The sequence below is a fragment of the Panthera pardus genome, unplaced genomic scaffold (genome assembly GCF_024362965.1).
Source record: "Panthera pardus isolate Hobbes unplaced genomic scaffold, ASM2436296v1 HiC_scaffold_19, whole genome shotgun sequence".
Lineage (NCBI taxonomy): Eukaryota > Metazoa > Chordata > Mammalia > Carnivora > Felidae > Panthera > Panthera pardus.
In genome coordinates this window covers 24,222,470-24,236,013 of record NW_026526754.1, presented here as the reverse complement: position 1 = coordinate 24,236,013, position 13,544 = coordinate 24,222,470, and the positions used below count along the sequence as shown (strand labels likewise).

Below are 13,544 nucleotides of genomic sequence, written 5' to 3'. Positions count from 1 at the left end.
CCCGCCCCGCCTGCCTCCCCCTCTTCCCCACGGAAGAGCCCACGACCCTCGGTGGCACCTGCCCGGCTCGCCCTGGATGACGCTGGGCCCCACGCCCAGGCCATTGCCGTCTGAAGACGGGGAGTGCCCCCCGCGCTGCAGGGCAACCTGCGTGGTGTGGCTCCTTCCGCGGTGTTGGCGTGGGCCGTGACGACATAGAGCAGAGCTGCGGCAGGGGCGGTGTCGTGGAGGGCGAGGTCCCCGCGCTGCCGGTGGCGCTGTGAATACGAGGCAGAGAAGGCGCCTTATGCTTTGTGGGCGATCTCCCTTCCGCCGGACAAGGAGCCGGGGGTTTCCCGCGTAGCGGTGCGTCGTCAGGCCGGAGGCCCCCGCTGTGATTTCCGGGAGTTCTCGGTCGCAGCCCACCGGCCACCTTTCCACGCTTCGTGTCTCTGCCCGACTCTGAAGTAAAGCTCCTGTCGGCTCTGTGGCTGTCGTGCCACCGGCTTTCCTCGGGGGTCTGTGAGCCCACGGACCCGACTCAGAGCCGCTCCGTTAGCGTTTCCTGGGGAGAGATGGTGGGGCCACCCCTGCTCCTTTCCCGGTCAGCCCCCAGGTTGTCCTCGGCAAAGTGACCGGAGGAGGGGAAGCCAGAGGGAGGGACCCCGCTGTCTGGATGCGGTGTCACCATCCAGCGCCTCTGGAGCCGGAGTCCGTCGCGGGGGAGGCCTGCGGACTGCTCGCACGCCGTCTGGGGCCTGCTCCAGGGTTGATGGCCAGAGACCAGGTTTCATTGGTATAATTGGGGTCAGATGTTAGGCTTTGAATTCACACTTGGTGCATTTTTTATCTTCAATACTTGCAGCAATGAGAAGGTAGTATTTTAGTGTGTAGTAACAGCATCAGCATCCAATTTGTGTCCTGGACCAGGCCCTCCTGTTCATTGCTGGGACGCTCACAGACCAGTGTGGGAATGCCCCGGGTGGCGGAGCAGGGCCCGTCCTAGGAAGGCTTTCGCGGAAGGAGGAGGGCTGACGTGCCCCAGCAGCAGCCCCTCGCCCCACCTCGCCTCCTCACGGTGCCCGGTGCGACCACTCTCGTCGGACTTGCACGCCGCTCTGTAGCAGGACCCGCAGGGGTGTGCTCTCACCAGCAGCTCAGAAATGGGAAGCCTGCCTCTGGGGGGTGCCCCCCGGAGCCCCGGCCGTCGGAGAGAGGCCAATGTGGCTGTCGGGCAGCACGGCACCCCTTGGCCAACGGGGGCTGGGTTTGCTAGAAAAGCTGGCACTCTGGCTCGGGTGGCGTATCGGTGGCACCCCTCTTGGCTGCCGGGGCAGTCTGGGCCTTCCTTGGACACTCTGGGTGGAATCTAGCCGGAAGATTCTCAGGTAGGGCTGGCGGAACACCACGGCTGGTGCGCGGACCTCCCCGGTCCTCCCCGGGGCCCACGCTGCCCGCTCCTGCGACGTGCCCTCCGGCCCCCACCGTGCAGCTGCTGCTCTCCCGGAGGCTGCGTTAGGAGGAGGTTGTCGGAAGGGCTTGCCGGCTCTGCCTCAGGTTTCTGTTTCAGAGGCCGGTGTCTCATCCTCCTGGTTGAGGTGACACGGCAGGTGTGAGGGAAGAGGATGTTTTTGAATCCAACAGATTTCCCCGAAGAGGAAACTCCTTGTACAGACAGGTCTGTTTCACTGTCGTGTCCGTAGGCTTGTTGCTAGAAGCTCGGTTCGAGTTCACACGGGTGAACAGCTGCTCTCGCCTCTGCTGCCTCCTTGCTGTGATGGAGACACCAGGTAAGGCACACCTCCTTAGATGTTGAGCAGCAGGAGAGGCAAAGAATGCGTTCTAGGGCCGCGAGAGCCCCCCAGGAGCGGGACCAGCACACCCCAGCTCTCTGTTGGTGACTGGTGTGCCCAGCTGGATGTTCTGGACCCCTGAGGGCCACCACGGGCACGAGTGGCCAGTCTGAAGCCCGGGGCCTCCATTGCCGGTGGTGCTGGAGCCGGAACAGCTGGAAACGGCTGCATCCGGGTCAGCGAGGGCCCCGCGATCGTACACCTGTGTCGTCTGCTCCTCTGTGGGCTGAGCTGTTGGTAAGCCCCACACCACCCACCCCCTTCTCTTAGGCTGCGTCAGCTGGCCACGCCCCCCCCCCCCCCCCACCCCTTGGCAGAGCTGCGTGAGTGGGGTCAGTGGGGGTTTGAGTGAGTAGTTGTCCCCAAGTCCCAGGAGCGGTGGCGGCGCTCTGGGTCCTGCTGCCAGAGGGTAGTTGGTCAGAGGTGGGAGGTTTCTGGCCTTAGGTCGAATTGAACAAAAACCAAGGAAAGCACCGATTAAGCCCGGAAATCCTCATCATTCAAAGCACTTTCTGTTTGTTTCTAAAAGGCGCGGTAGTGGTATTTATTGTAGTTTAACATCTTGTGGGTTTTCTGTTCTGTTTTGCTTTTTGTTTGTTTGTAAACCAAGTCGTACAGGCGAGGAGTCAGTGGCTGGCTGACAGGTTCATTGAAGGGCCAGAGGCTGGCCAGGCCCTGCCGGTGACAGATGATGTCCGCAGGGCCGTCCCTTGGGGCTAGAGGGACCCTCGGGCAGCCCCCCGGGGGAGGTGAGGCTCGAGCTCAGGTTCAGAGCAGGTGTGTCACAGCATTTGTGTGTTACACAAATGAGGTCACACTTGGGAACCAGCCCCCCCAAGTGTGCTGGGGTGAGGAGGTGGTGACACGGTGTTGAGTGGGGGCTGCAGAGGGGGCAGCCGCTCCCTAGCACGGGGGAGGGGGTGGTTGGCTTCGGCTCGAGGGAGCGTGAGATTCGTCTGTCCACTGCTAAGTTGCGTGAGCACCGAAGGGGCTTTCTAGTAACTGCTCTTTTCCTGGATGTTTTAAAGCGGGAAGCAAGCTGTGTGCAGGCCTTTGGTCACCAGAGACCAGTGTTGTCTTACTTGGCCCAGGGAGCTCCCGAGTCATAGGCCACAGGCACCTTCGTTGCTGTCTTGGGAGAGAGCTTTAGCAGTGCCGGGTTCCAGCTGGGTCTGGTCACCCACCGGCGGTGTGACCGCGGTGTCCCGTGGGCAGCCGAGGCACCAACCAGCACAGCCAGGGGCCAAGGATATAAGCCATCGGCGCGTGGGGAGCGCCGCGGGCGCATCCGGTGCTGGGCCTGGGTTGCTGGTGTCGAGCGGGTGTGGGGCCGGGGCCTGTCCTCGTCCTCTGGACCGGACCTGAGCTGGGGTGTGGAGCTCAGGAGCCCTGTGCCTGAGTGCGGGGGCGGGCCTGGGAAGGCCCAGGTGTGTGTGTTGGGGGATCGGGGGTGGGGGAAACTCCAGTCGGAAAGAAAGGCCGGGGAAGCCCCCCACAAGAAGCGTGGATGTTGAAGGTTAAGAAAATCAAAACAGGTGGAACAAAACTATGCCGTGAGGCCCCTGGTCGGCTGGGGGGGCGGGGAGGGGGGTGGGGGGGGTGCGGGGGGCGGGGCGGGCTCGGGGAGGTGGGGCTGCGTTCCGCCCCTGCCCACAGCGCTCTCCCGCCAGAGCTCCGCCCCGAGCGGGATTTGCGTTTATCCATCCCAGAGTTTGGGCACGAGAAGGACGCCGTGGTAAAGACCCTGGTTTGCGAGGAGACGATGCAGAGAACCCACAGTTGTCAAACGATGATGTTTATTACTAAAAGGAGCAAAATGTTTTCAAACCTGGACAGCGGCCCTTGCTTTCAGAGAGCGAAATACAGAATAGTGGTAGGACTCAAACTGTTACATTCATTAAAGAAAAGTATTGAATTTTCATTTTGTAAGTAACCAAGCTATTTTTTCCAGCTAAAAGATAAAATGGCGAGGTAACATTTTTAGCTGCTTCGTCAGTGAGAAGAATCAGAACATAGTCGACATTCCCTTTTCGTCAATGCACAAATGATTGCACTGTGTTAACAAACAGTTTACATGCACCAGGGGAAAAGGTGGAAAGAAGAAAATGCAGATCGAGACCGGTTTCGGTTAGAACTCGCGAAAAGGCATCTGTGTCAGGGTCAGCGGCCTGCTGTCTGGCGTGAGGGCCGGGTCTCACACGCTGCTCACCCGGGCGGTGAGGGCGGTATTTCTGTCAGGCTACATTATACCGGGTGGGCTTTCTTTGGACGTGGCGAATGGGGCACACGGGCAGGGTCGGCCGGAGAGGACGGGGGTTCAGCTGAGTGCACGGGACGCACCAGCGGCTCAGCGCTCACGGGCGAGCGCCGAGGGCCGGCCACCAGCAGCGGGCGCAGGGGCGGGAGGAGCAGGCCACGCCGCCCTGGTGGTGGCAGTGACCGTGCCGGCCAGCGCAGGGCCCGCTCGGGGGTGGTGGGGCGCGCCCACAGACCGGTCTCCTCCCTGAACCTGCCCCCCGCGGGGCAGCCCCCTTCCTGCCCTTTCCCCCCTTCCACAGGCCGCTGGCGGGCGTGCCTGTCCCCGAGCCGCGCTCGGCTGCGTGGTGCGCCCCGTGGGGAGCCGATCGTGGTTGGGGAGGGAGACGCGGTTGAGGAGTGTCTGGTGGAAGGCCCTTCGTCTGCGACATGTGTCCTCACGCGGGAAGCAGTGGGAGACGGGAACTCCGATCTTAAGGGACTAGCAGTCCTCACGTGTGCTCGAGCAGCTCGGGTGCCCATCTCTGTCCGACCTTCGATGCAGGCGTTGGGGGGGGGGGGTCGCCGCGGCAGGTGCTACCGGCAAGGTGGAGGGGAGTGAGGGCCCGGCCGGGACCCGTCTCGCCATCCCCTGGGGCCTCCTGCCTCTCTGGGTCGGGGCTGCCGCGGTCCTCGTGGCACCAGCTGGAGGCCGCACGGCCAGAGGCCCGCACGCGCGTCTGTGGGGGCGGCGGGGAGGGCGTGCGCGCACACGGCGGCGGGGGGAGTGTTGGGGGCAGACGGAGATGAGGTAGGTGTGAGGTGTGCCGCTCCCTGCCGTCCCCGAAGCCCCAGGCGCGGGCCGCCGCACCCAGACGCGCCCTGGACTGCTCGCGGCCACTCGTGGATCTGCCCCTCCTGGCAGGGCTGCCTGCCCCTCTGAGGCCGGGGAACGGGCTGGAACGTGTCTGCCCACGTGTGCGTCAGGCCCCCTCCACGTGGGTTCTCGGGCAGAGGCGCCCTCGGTTCCTGGCTCTCAGCCTCCGGTGGAGGAGAGCACGCGGCCGTCCCGCAGTGAGGTGCTTCTGCGCCCTTGGGGGCTTTCACGGTCTGAGCGCCACCCGGGTGCCGTCGTCTCCCGCCTGCAGCGCCTCCAGGTGCCCGCGCGTCCCCCGCCCCCTTCCGCAGCCTTCCAGTGACGGCCGCCTGTGCTTCCCACGGCTTTCGGACCGTCCCGGCGTATGGGAACATGGTAAAAATACAGCTTCGCTGTTTCGTTTTTCAACGAAGGCAACTGCACTTTCTCTTGCTTTTAAGGCTGAATTAGCGACGCTTCTCAGGGACAGATCTTGAGGACACTTGGGGACGGGTCATTTTTCTAGTCTTTGCTTACGGACGGTGTCGCGTGACACACGGTTCCCCGGGCAGGGAACAAAACTGAGAGACACCTTGGTTTTCCGACTAGAGCACTTCACCCTTCTTCCCGTTTCTTGTCTGGAATCACTTTTAGGCTTTACTGACACGAGCAGGTCCTGTCCAGGCAAGACCCAGTGGAAACGCGAGACATCGTCGGCGGTCCTCAGTGCCGTCCGTTAATGGTGGGGTCGGCAGCGCGTGCAGCTACGGACATAGAGGCCTTAAAACCTAGTAGGCACCTTTAAGTTTCTGAGACCGAAGGCAAGAAAACCCGGAAGACGAGACCTCTTTGAGCCGGAGAAAGCGGGATTACTAATGCCGAGTGGAGGCTGGCCCTCCCCTCCCCTCCGTCTTGAGAGGTGTCGTCCTGTGCATGTGGGGGCGAAGCGAGCACCTCTCCCGGACGAGGCCGCTTTGGGCACCCGTCGTCCACCTACAGGTGTGAGATTCACCTCGAGGGGACCCCTGCCCGCAGCGGCAGCATCGGTGCGGAGTCGGGGGGAGATGAGAGCAAGGTGGCCGAGATCCCAAACTGAAAAATGCGAACACCACTTTATTTCCGTTAGTCCCCCAGATGTTCATCTAGGTCAAGCCCGTGATGCGTCTGCTCGGGGCCCTCGGTCATGTCATCTGGCTTTAAGTGGGGCGGCCGTGGGATCTACCGTCCAGACCGGGACTTGTGGACGGTACAAGAGGGAGCATTTCTAGGGCCAGGTTGGGACGTCAGGGGTTGGGTGCCCTGGGCCCCCAGCCTGGCACCGAGGGGCGTCCGGGGACGGGGGAGCCCGGCCCGTGCTCTTCCTGCCCCGCTGGGGAGCCCGTCATCCTACAGTGTACGTGTTTGCTCAGCGCCTGTGTAGCAGTTGCAACACGGGAGTTCGTGGTCTGGTAAACGTGGTTGTGGACTTCTCGGGAGAGTGGTTTTGGCAGGAGGCATCGCACTGCCGTGGCTACCCACAGGTTTTCCACGTCGACATCCTCTTCGCAAGTTCGCGGGCTCGTGTGTCACATCCCTGCTCTGTGTCTTTAGGAATCCTGGGTGCTGTTGATCAGGGAGCTTGGGAGAATGGATCGTTCTTCACGTGCCCGAAGTCACCCGAGCACTTGGGGCATCGAGCACGTGCCCAGAAGCACAAGTAACCCAGTGTGCAAGTTTCCTCACGTTGGTGAAGGCAGCAGGCGGACTGTGGGCACAGACGAGTCACCTGAGGACCCTGGGGTGGGGGTGGGGTGGAGGGTGTGAGTGCAGGTTTCCCAGCCGCGGGAGGGCAGCGCGAGGGGGGTGTGGAGCCGTGCCTCTCGGCCTCACCTACCCACAGGCCCTGGCTCAGCATCCCTGGCAACTCCATCTCTCTGCCTCTGGCTTTCACGTCCAGAGCGTGGAAGCAGCTGCCAGGGGAGGAAAGGACTCTCACGAGGTGGCTCTGGGACTAATTAAAACTTGTCACTTTGTACCCCCCTGGGGGCCGGCCCTGACCCACACGTCCCTCGTGGCCGGGTGTTGCTGTGTGCGCACGTCCACCGGGAGCGCACGGGAGGAGGTCAGCTGCTCTGGCCCCGGCCCGGGACTGGCACCGCCACTGGGAAAAGCTGAGCCTCTGGGCCGGTAGGACGAGCCCAGCCCGCCAGGTGAGCAGGAGCACTCCCCCGTGCTGGGCTGTCCCGCTGGGCGGCCCGCTCCTTAATCGGCTTCTAGACCCTCTCAGACCCGGAGCGGTGGTCTCGGGGGGATCTGCCGGGACACCCCGGGTGTGCAGTCTGGTTTTCACACCTGTGGGAGCAGGGGCCGGACGTGTGAGGGGACACGAGCCAGTCACCTGTGCGGGAGCCCCGGGCGTGAAATCACTGTTGCTTTCACTGGGCCACACACCCTTCCCTAATCTCCTCCCGGGGCGGCACGTGCGTGTGTAACCTGCGGTCCGAGGTACCGTTTGGTGTCGTGCAGTTACCAGAACGTACAAAAGGCTGTGGTCTTTACGAAGAGGTGCAAACAGTTAGAAAACACATGTCCCACATGGAGGGTTCTGAGCTGCAAGGAGCAGGAATCTTTATTTGGTTCACTTCAGGTCTGCAGCAACCACTCGATATTAAAAAAGAACGGAAAGTAAGATGTACAAAAGATGTAATATCCCTTTAGAAAGTAACGTTACCAGAAACGCGTTTCTTACGGACCCTCCCTCTCCTGTGCCCCACTCCCCAAAAAGACCCCAAACTAAGCCAAACTGTGAGAAGAAATGGGGAGAGAGAATGTAGAACGGAAAAAATAAAACTGGATTTTACTGGAACATGCTCTAATCTTTAGTTTATTTCTGGTTAAAAATATAGCAATCCAGTGCAGTGTAGTAAAGAAATCTGCTTGAAAGGTAGCAGAGAAACAGCTAAACATAAGCAAAGCAAGGCAGAGTCCATAGCCGGGCTGTGCCCAGGACGGCTGTGGAAGCTCACGGTCGGGGCCGTCCCGGGCGTGAGCGCAGGGGCCGGGGTATGGACGCGGCCGTGCCCCACAGACACGTCCATACGCCCTGGCCGGGGCTGGCTCCAGCGCTAGGACCACGGGGCGCCCGCACATTCTGGAACCTTGTTCTCTCGTTTGGATGATGGTGCAACATTGGTCGAGAAGGCAGAGTTGTGTCTTTTGGGGGAGAGGGGGCAGCAGCGGGTGCTCAGGTGTTTTGAAGCCACTGGGTTTCACCCACATTCCTGTCCCGGGCCCAGACCAGCTCCGGAGTATGAACGAGGCATCTGGAAAGAGTGTGCATATCTGGGGGGGAAGTGGAGGCCGGCACAGGACAAAGACGTGAAAACCCCTGTGCCCGGTGACCGCGAGAGGGAATGATGTCGCCGCGGGCCAGGTCACTGCCACGGACGTCTGACAGGGACAGGGGAGCCGGGATACACATCCTGCATGCCAAGTGGAGAAAGGCCACACACTCGGAGACGGGTGTGGCAGCTAGGTGGCCCCACGGCACTCCCTGCCCTCTGTCCCGTCCGCACCACTGCTGCTGGGGGTGTGGGACGAAGGGGGGAGTGGTGGGGGAGGGGGCAGACCGTGGGGAAGGAGGACCTTGCTTTCAGACTCCATGGGGAGAGGCGGCAGATCCCTGCTTCCTCAGGTACACGGCACAGACTCAAAACAGGAAGCGGCTGCTGCCTGCTGGGAAGGCACGCCCACTCCCCCCCCCCCCCCCCGCCCTCCCCGCCGCACACCCCTACTTGTCACCCGCTATTCCAGGACCCAGGGGAGCGGCGCAGGTAACAGACTTCCCGCATTCAGCCTCACAGCACAGCTGGACGCGCTGGGGTCTTCCTCCGGCCGCCTCCTTTTCCAGTCCCAGATGGAGTGTGATGGCGGCGAGGACGGTGACCGTTTTGTTTTTTGGCCATTGATTTGCCGGGGTCCCTTTCCTTTCCACACCAAGCTGGAGGGTCGGCGTGCTGGCCTCCTTCTGCCATGCCACACAGCATCGTGTTATACAAGCAAAGAATTTTGGCTAAAATCCAAAAAACATTACCCAGAAAAAAAGGCAAACTGTGAGTAATACCCAATCACATTGTTCTGTGAAAAGTCTCAGAAGTGGTTGTCCGGCCGTCTCAGTTACGATCCTTTCCTTTCTGTCGTCTTTTTTTTTTAACGTCCCCTTTTTGTACATCGACCACTGTTTTTGTTCACGCGACGTCTCCTCAGATGAAAAAGTTAATAAACAAGATGGCGACTCCGATGTTGAGCAAGATCACCATGGCCACCAGGATGGGGGCCGAGCCCTGCAACAGGACAGCAGAGGTGAGCCCGCGCCCAGCCTGCCCCTGCCCCCCCAAACCAGGAGCTCCCAGAGGACGACCGAAGTCCGGGAGAGGGTCCTCCTGCTCCCCGGGCTGCAGCGACTGGGCCCGGAATGCCCGGTGCTGACCTCCCTCCCAGCACACCAGGTTGCTTTAAGTCAGCGTCCCCAGCCCCGCAACTGGGACGAGAGAACACCGGCCGGGATTTCAGATGCGGCCCACCCAGGATGGCCCCAGCACTCAGCCCGAGACCCCACACCACCCGGCAACGTCCGAGCCCTCGAGCGATCCTTTAAGCACACGCTCCTCAGCAAATGCCTCCTTCCCCGTCGCCGCTCAAGCTCTAAGTGTTGTCCCTGCCCGGCCACCGGCCGCCTCCAGGCCTTTCCTGCCCCTGGAGCAGAGGTTCGGGTGAGCTGGGCATCCAGGTCTCAGCCTCCCCTTCCCGGGCCCGGCTCTCCTTGGAGCCTCCGCGGCGATGGGTGCAGAGACCACTGTATCGGACAGGGCACCGCGCTGACCCCGAGAGGACCTCGGAGGACACAGGACACCGGCCGTCCCAATGGAATAAATACAGGTGCCTGGCGGAGGCCAGCCGCTGGCTGGCACCTCACCCCAAGGGAGCTCCATTGGGAAGCACCAACGTGGTAAAAGGGGCCAAATCTGGAACCTCCCCCCACATCCCTTCCCCGTCCGTCGTCTGGCTTCCAAAAGTAACCACACTGCACACGCTCCATATCCAGATGCGTGCAGATGGTCCTGGCTGCTGGGACAGGGAACAGAGCAGCGAGCCCACGGGTGCTCCCAGTGCCGACCACAGGGCTGCTGTCTGGGGGGACCTGGGTGCGGGAAGGCAGGAGCACTAAGGAACCAGCCTGCTGACAAGACGCTCACGGTGGTCTCGGGGGCACCTGTCCGCAGAAAGCGTCTCTCTCAAGGAGCACGGGGCCCTGACACGCCAATGGTGTGGCTCCTCCAGGGGCCGGCGGTGGACACGGACCCTGCCTCGCAGCAGGGTCCCAGAAGTGTCCCCGTGGGGCAGGTACATGGCACTCGGCCAGGTGATCGGGCCCTGAGGGACTGGGGCCATAGGTCCTGGCACAGAGCACACGGGGGCATCAGTCCCAGGGTGGGTCTGAGAAGCCGGGGGAGGGGCAGAACATGTCTGCTCACAGGTAGAGGGTCCCAGAAAGTCCCTCCTGGGGGTGGGCCCACCCCGGCACCACGCAGTCCAGGTGCCTCCACGCTGCCTGCCGTGAGAGGAAGCAGGCGCGAGCCCCGGCCTCCTTACCAGAGCAGGGGCCGACCTTCCTGGACCATGGGGGAGTCTGGGTGAAGACGGGGCTCCCGGGCTGCCCCGGTTTGTTTGGGCGCCTCCAGAACCGCCCACGCACCTTGGCGGCTGGGGTCAGCCCTCCCTGAGACCTAAAGGGAGGGGGACCCCGTCGCCCACCCCGGCCTCCTGGAGGGAAGGAGCCAGCCCTCGGCTGGAGGCGGCCGCGTGCTGACCGCGGGCCCAGGGCCAGCGCCGCCACTCACCGTGCTGGGTTTGAGCTCGTCCCCGTCCTCTCCGTCCGACTCCAGCGCTACCGGGGAGGACTTCTGGGGCGGCGAGAAGGCCAGGTCCCAGCGCAGCAGCCGCGGCTCAGCCCGCTCTCCCAGCCGCAGGCTCTCCAGCCTCTGCACCGCGGGCTCCGTGCACGAGGCCGGCCTGGCGCCGTCCTTGCTCTGGGGCTTGGACCGCAGCCTCTGCGCCCCGAAGCCCCGCTCCTCGGGGCGGTGGTCCTCGCCCAGGCCCCGGCAGGCGCCCCCCCGGCTGGAGCGCCGCTTCTGGGGGTGCGCCTCCTGCGCGCACGAGTCCATCCGCCGCAGCGGTTTCATCTCCGTCTCGTAGCTGCTCAGCTTCTCCTCCTCCAGCTCCAGCAGCTTGGCGCCCGCCGAGCCGGGGTTGCCGGTCCGGTGGTGGCAAGTCCAGGAGAAGGTGGGGGGCGACTCCGTCCGCCGCTCCCGGGACTTGGGGTTGCCGGGCGGCCTGTGGCCCGAGCTCCGGGAGCGGAAGTCGTCTGCGGGCTGACCGCTGCGGAGGGCGCCGCCGCGGACGCCCCTGGAGCCGCCGGCCTTCTCCTCGCCCCAGCTGTTGCGGGCATAGTCCCCTCCCCGGCCCTCCAGGAGCATCTGGATGTCCCCGCCTCGCTCCTCGTCCACAGAGACCTGCCGGGAGAAGTGGGCAACCTTGTTCCGTGAGGCAGGGGCCGGGGGCGGGGTGGCCGTGGGGCTGGCGGGGAAGCTCTGCAGGGGGCTGTCGTCGGGGGTCAGGTCCGAGGGGGTGGTGCCTTTGCGGTACAGCTCGGGGCTCTCCTGCTGCAGGGGCGTCCCCGTGGAGGCCACCTCGATGTCACTGCTGGAAATCGGGTGCTTCGGCCGCTGGTACTCGAGCCCTTTATGTGGGGGCAGGAAGCACACAGAGGTTGGGTTACTCGGACCCTCTGTGCCTCGTGAGGCCTGACCTCACCAGAGGGCTGCGGGGGAGCAAGACGGGGCCTGGGTCCAGGGCGACAGGCAACGGGGCGCTCTCCAGTGGGGGGGTGGGTGCCGCAGATCTGGGAGCCCCCGACCCGACACCCACCGGGAGGGTGACCAGGTCTGGAGGGGCAGTGGCAGGCAGAGGTTCCGGTCCTGCCCCCTGGCTACAGGAGAGACCCAAGGCTCAGCAGGCAAGGGTGCCAGGCAAGGGCGAGGCCGGCCCGCTCCAGGCTTAGGCCGCGCCTCCGACAGGTCCCTCCCGAAGGTGGAAGGAAGCCTCTCGCGCTAGGTGACCTTCCCCAGGGCCTCACGGCCTCCCTGGGTGCAGCGTGACAGGAGTGGTCTTCTCTCCAACTCCGTGCCAGAGTCTCTGAGCCCGGGCAGGAGGGACACACAGCCCCCCACGGTCTGGTGGGGCTGGGCCCAGTCCCCATGCTGTTGGCCGCAGGCACAGCGGCCCCAGTCTCCTTTCTGGGGATTTTGAGGTGGGGCCGGCGGGCAGAACGAGGCAGAGCTGCAGCCACCTGAAAGGGGGTCTCTTCCACAGAGGGTGACCAAGGGAGGCCCTACGTGGTCCTGGAGGCAGGGTCGGGGGTCCTCAGACCCGTGAGCACTGGGGTATGGAGTCAGCCCCCACCCCCCAGTCCGTGCATACCCTGTCCATCACGTGACAGTGTGGCCAGGAAATGCCTCTGTGGCCGGGCACACGGGGCCGGGGCCACAGGGCACCGCCCAAGCGCAGGGTTCTGAAGCACCACACTGAGAGCTAACGCCTGCATGGGGGTCCCTAGAGCACCCTAGGACAGGACGCAGTGATCGAGACCCTGACCTGCCCTGCCTGCGTTCAGGGTGTCCTCAGGGCAAAGGTCCTGCACCTCTAAGCCCAGGGGCCAGGCGAGCCCGGACACCAGGCCCTGTGGACTCCACACAGCAGAGGGAGGCTGCCGGCTTCCCGAGGGATGGAGAAAGTCACGCGTCTGGCTGACACGCAGTGACTTCCAGCTTCTCCCGGAGGACAGGGCAGGAGCTCCCCTCACTGTTCTAGAGCCCCTCCGTCCACCTCGACCTGCCCCCACTGGTCACACGGGGCAGTTCACAGCTCGTTAATACTGAAGCCCTACTTCCTCAACTGCCCTAGCAACGCTCCTACCTTCCTAGCAGCCACCTGGTCGGACCGAGTAGGTTCCAGAAGAAAGTTCTAGAACAACAGGAGTGGGAAGGGCAGGGAGAACAGGCAGACGGTGACCTCCGGGGAAGGCATCAGTAGCGCACTGAGACGTGGAGGCAGAACGTGCAGAAGCCTCACACCCTGACCGGCAAGTCTGAGGCGTGTGCCACGGCCCCACACCTATGTCCCTCGGGGGACCCTCACTCACCGTTTTCCCGGTGCTGGAAGGAAGGGGAGAACTCTTTGGCAGTGATCCTGGCGACGCGCGCCTCCTCCTGGGCCTTCTGCGCTGCGGTGAGGGCGGCCTCAGCCTTGGCCCGGGAGTGCGACGTCCTGGCAGGGAGAGGCAGGGAGGGCGGTAAGGGCTCCAGAAGCAAGACGGGGAGGGCCGTGGCCTCCAATCTCATGTATTCGTTCGTTCACTCAGCAAACACTGCCCCCCCCGCGTGGCCGGGCCTGAGTGCCTGCCGGCGCCTTCGGGCACAGAGCACATCCCGGCGAGGGCAGGGCCTGGCCTGAAGCAGCGGTCAGCCTGTGTAAGCCCCGGGACCTGCTGCGGGAAGCTCCCCTCCTCCCCTGCGTCGTGTCCA

At 63.7% G+C, this 13,544-nt stretch overlaps 1 protein-coding gene across 11 annotated transcripts in view; it reads right to left on the bottom strand.

Annotated features, from left to right (window-relative positions):
- Positions 1 to 7,768: 7,768 nt before the first annotated feature.
- The window catches only part of JPH3 (junctophilin 3), a 161,610-nt gene continuing 155,834 nt past the window's right edge, over positions 7,769 to 13,544 (bottom strand). For 10 of the 11 annotated variants that reach the window (XM_053906735.1, XM_053906738.1, XM_053906734.1 and 7 more), the window contains 3 exons: positions 13,163 to 13,287; positions 10,803 to 11,701; positions 7,769 to 9,245 (listed from right to left, as the gene is read on the bottom strand). In XM_053906735.1, the coding sequence (XP_053762710.1) occupies positions 9,165 to 9,245; positions 10,803 to 11,701; positions 13,163 to 13,287 (1,105 nt within the window). In that variant the 3' untranslated portion in view covers positions 7,769 to 9,164. Of the gene's footprint in view, positions 9,246 to 10,802; positions 11,702 to 13,162; positions 13,288 to 13,544 lie in introns of those variants that run through there. The other variant, XM_053906742.1, reaches the window with a different exon arrangement.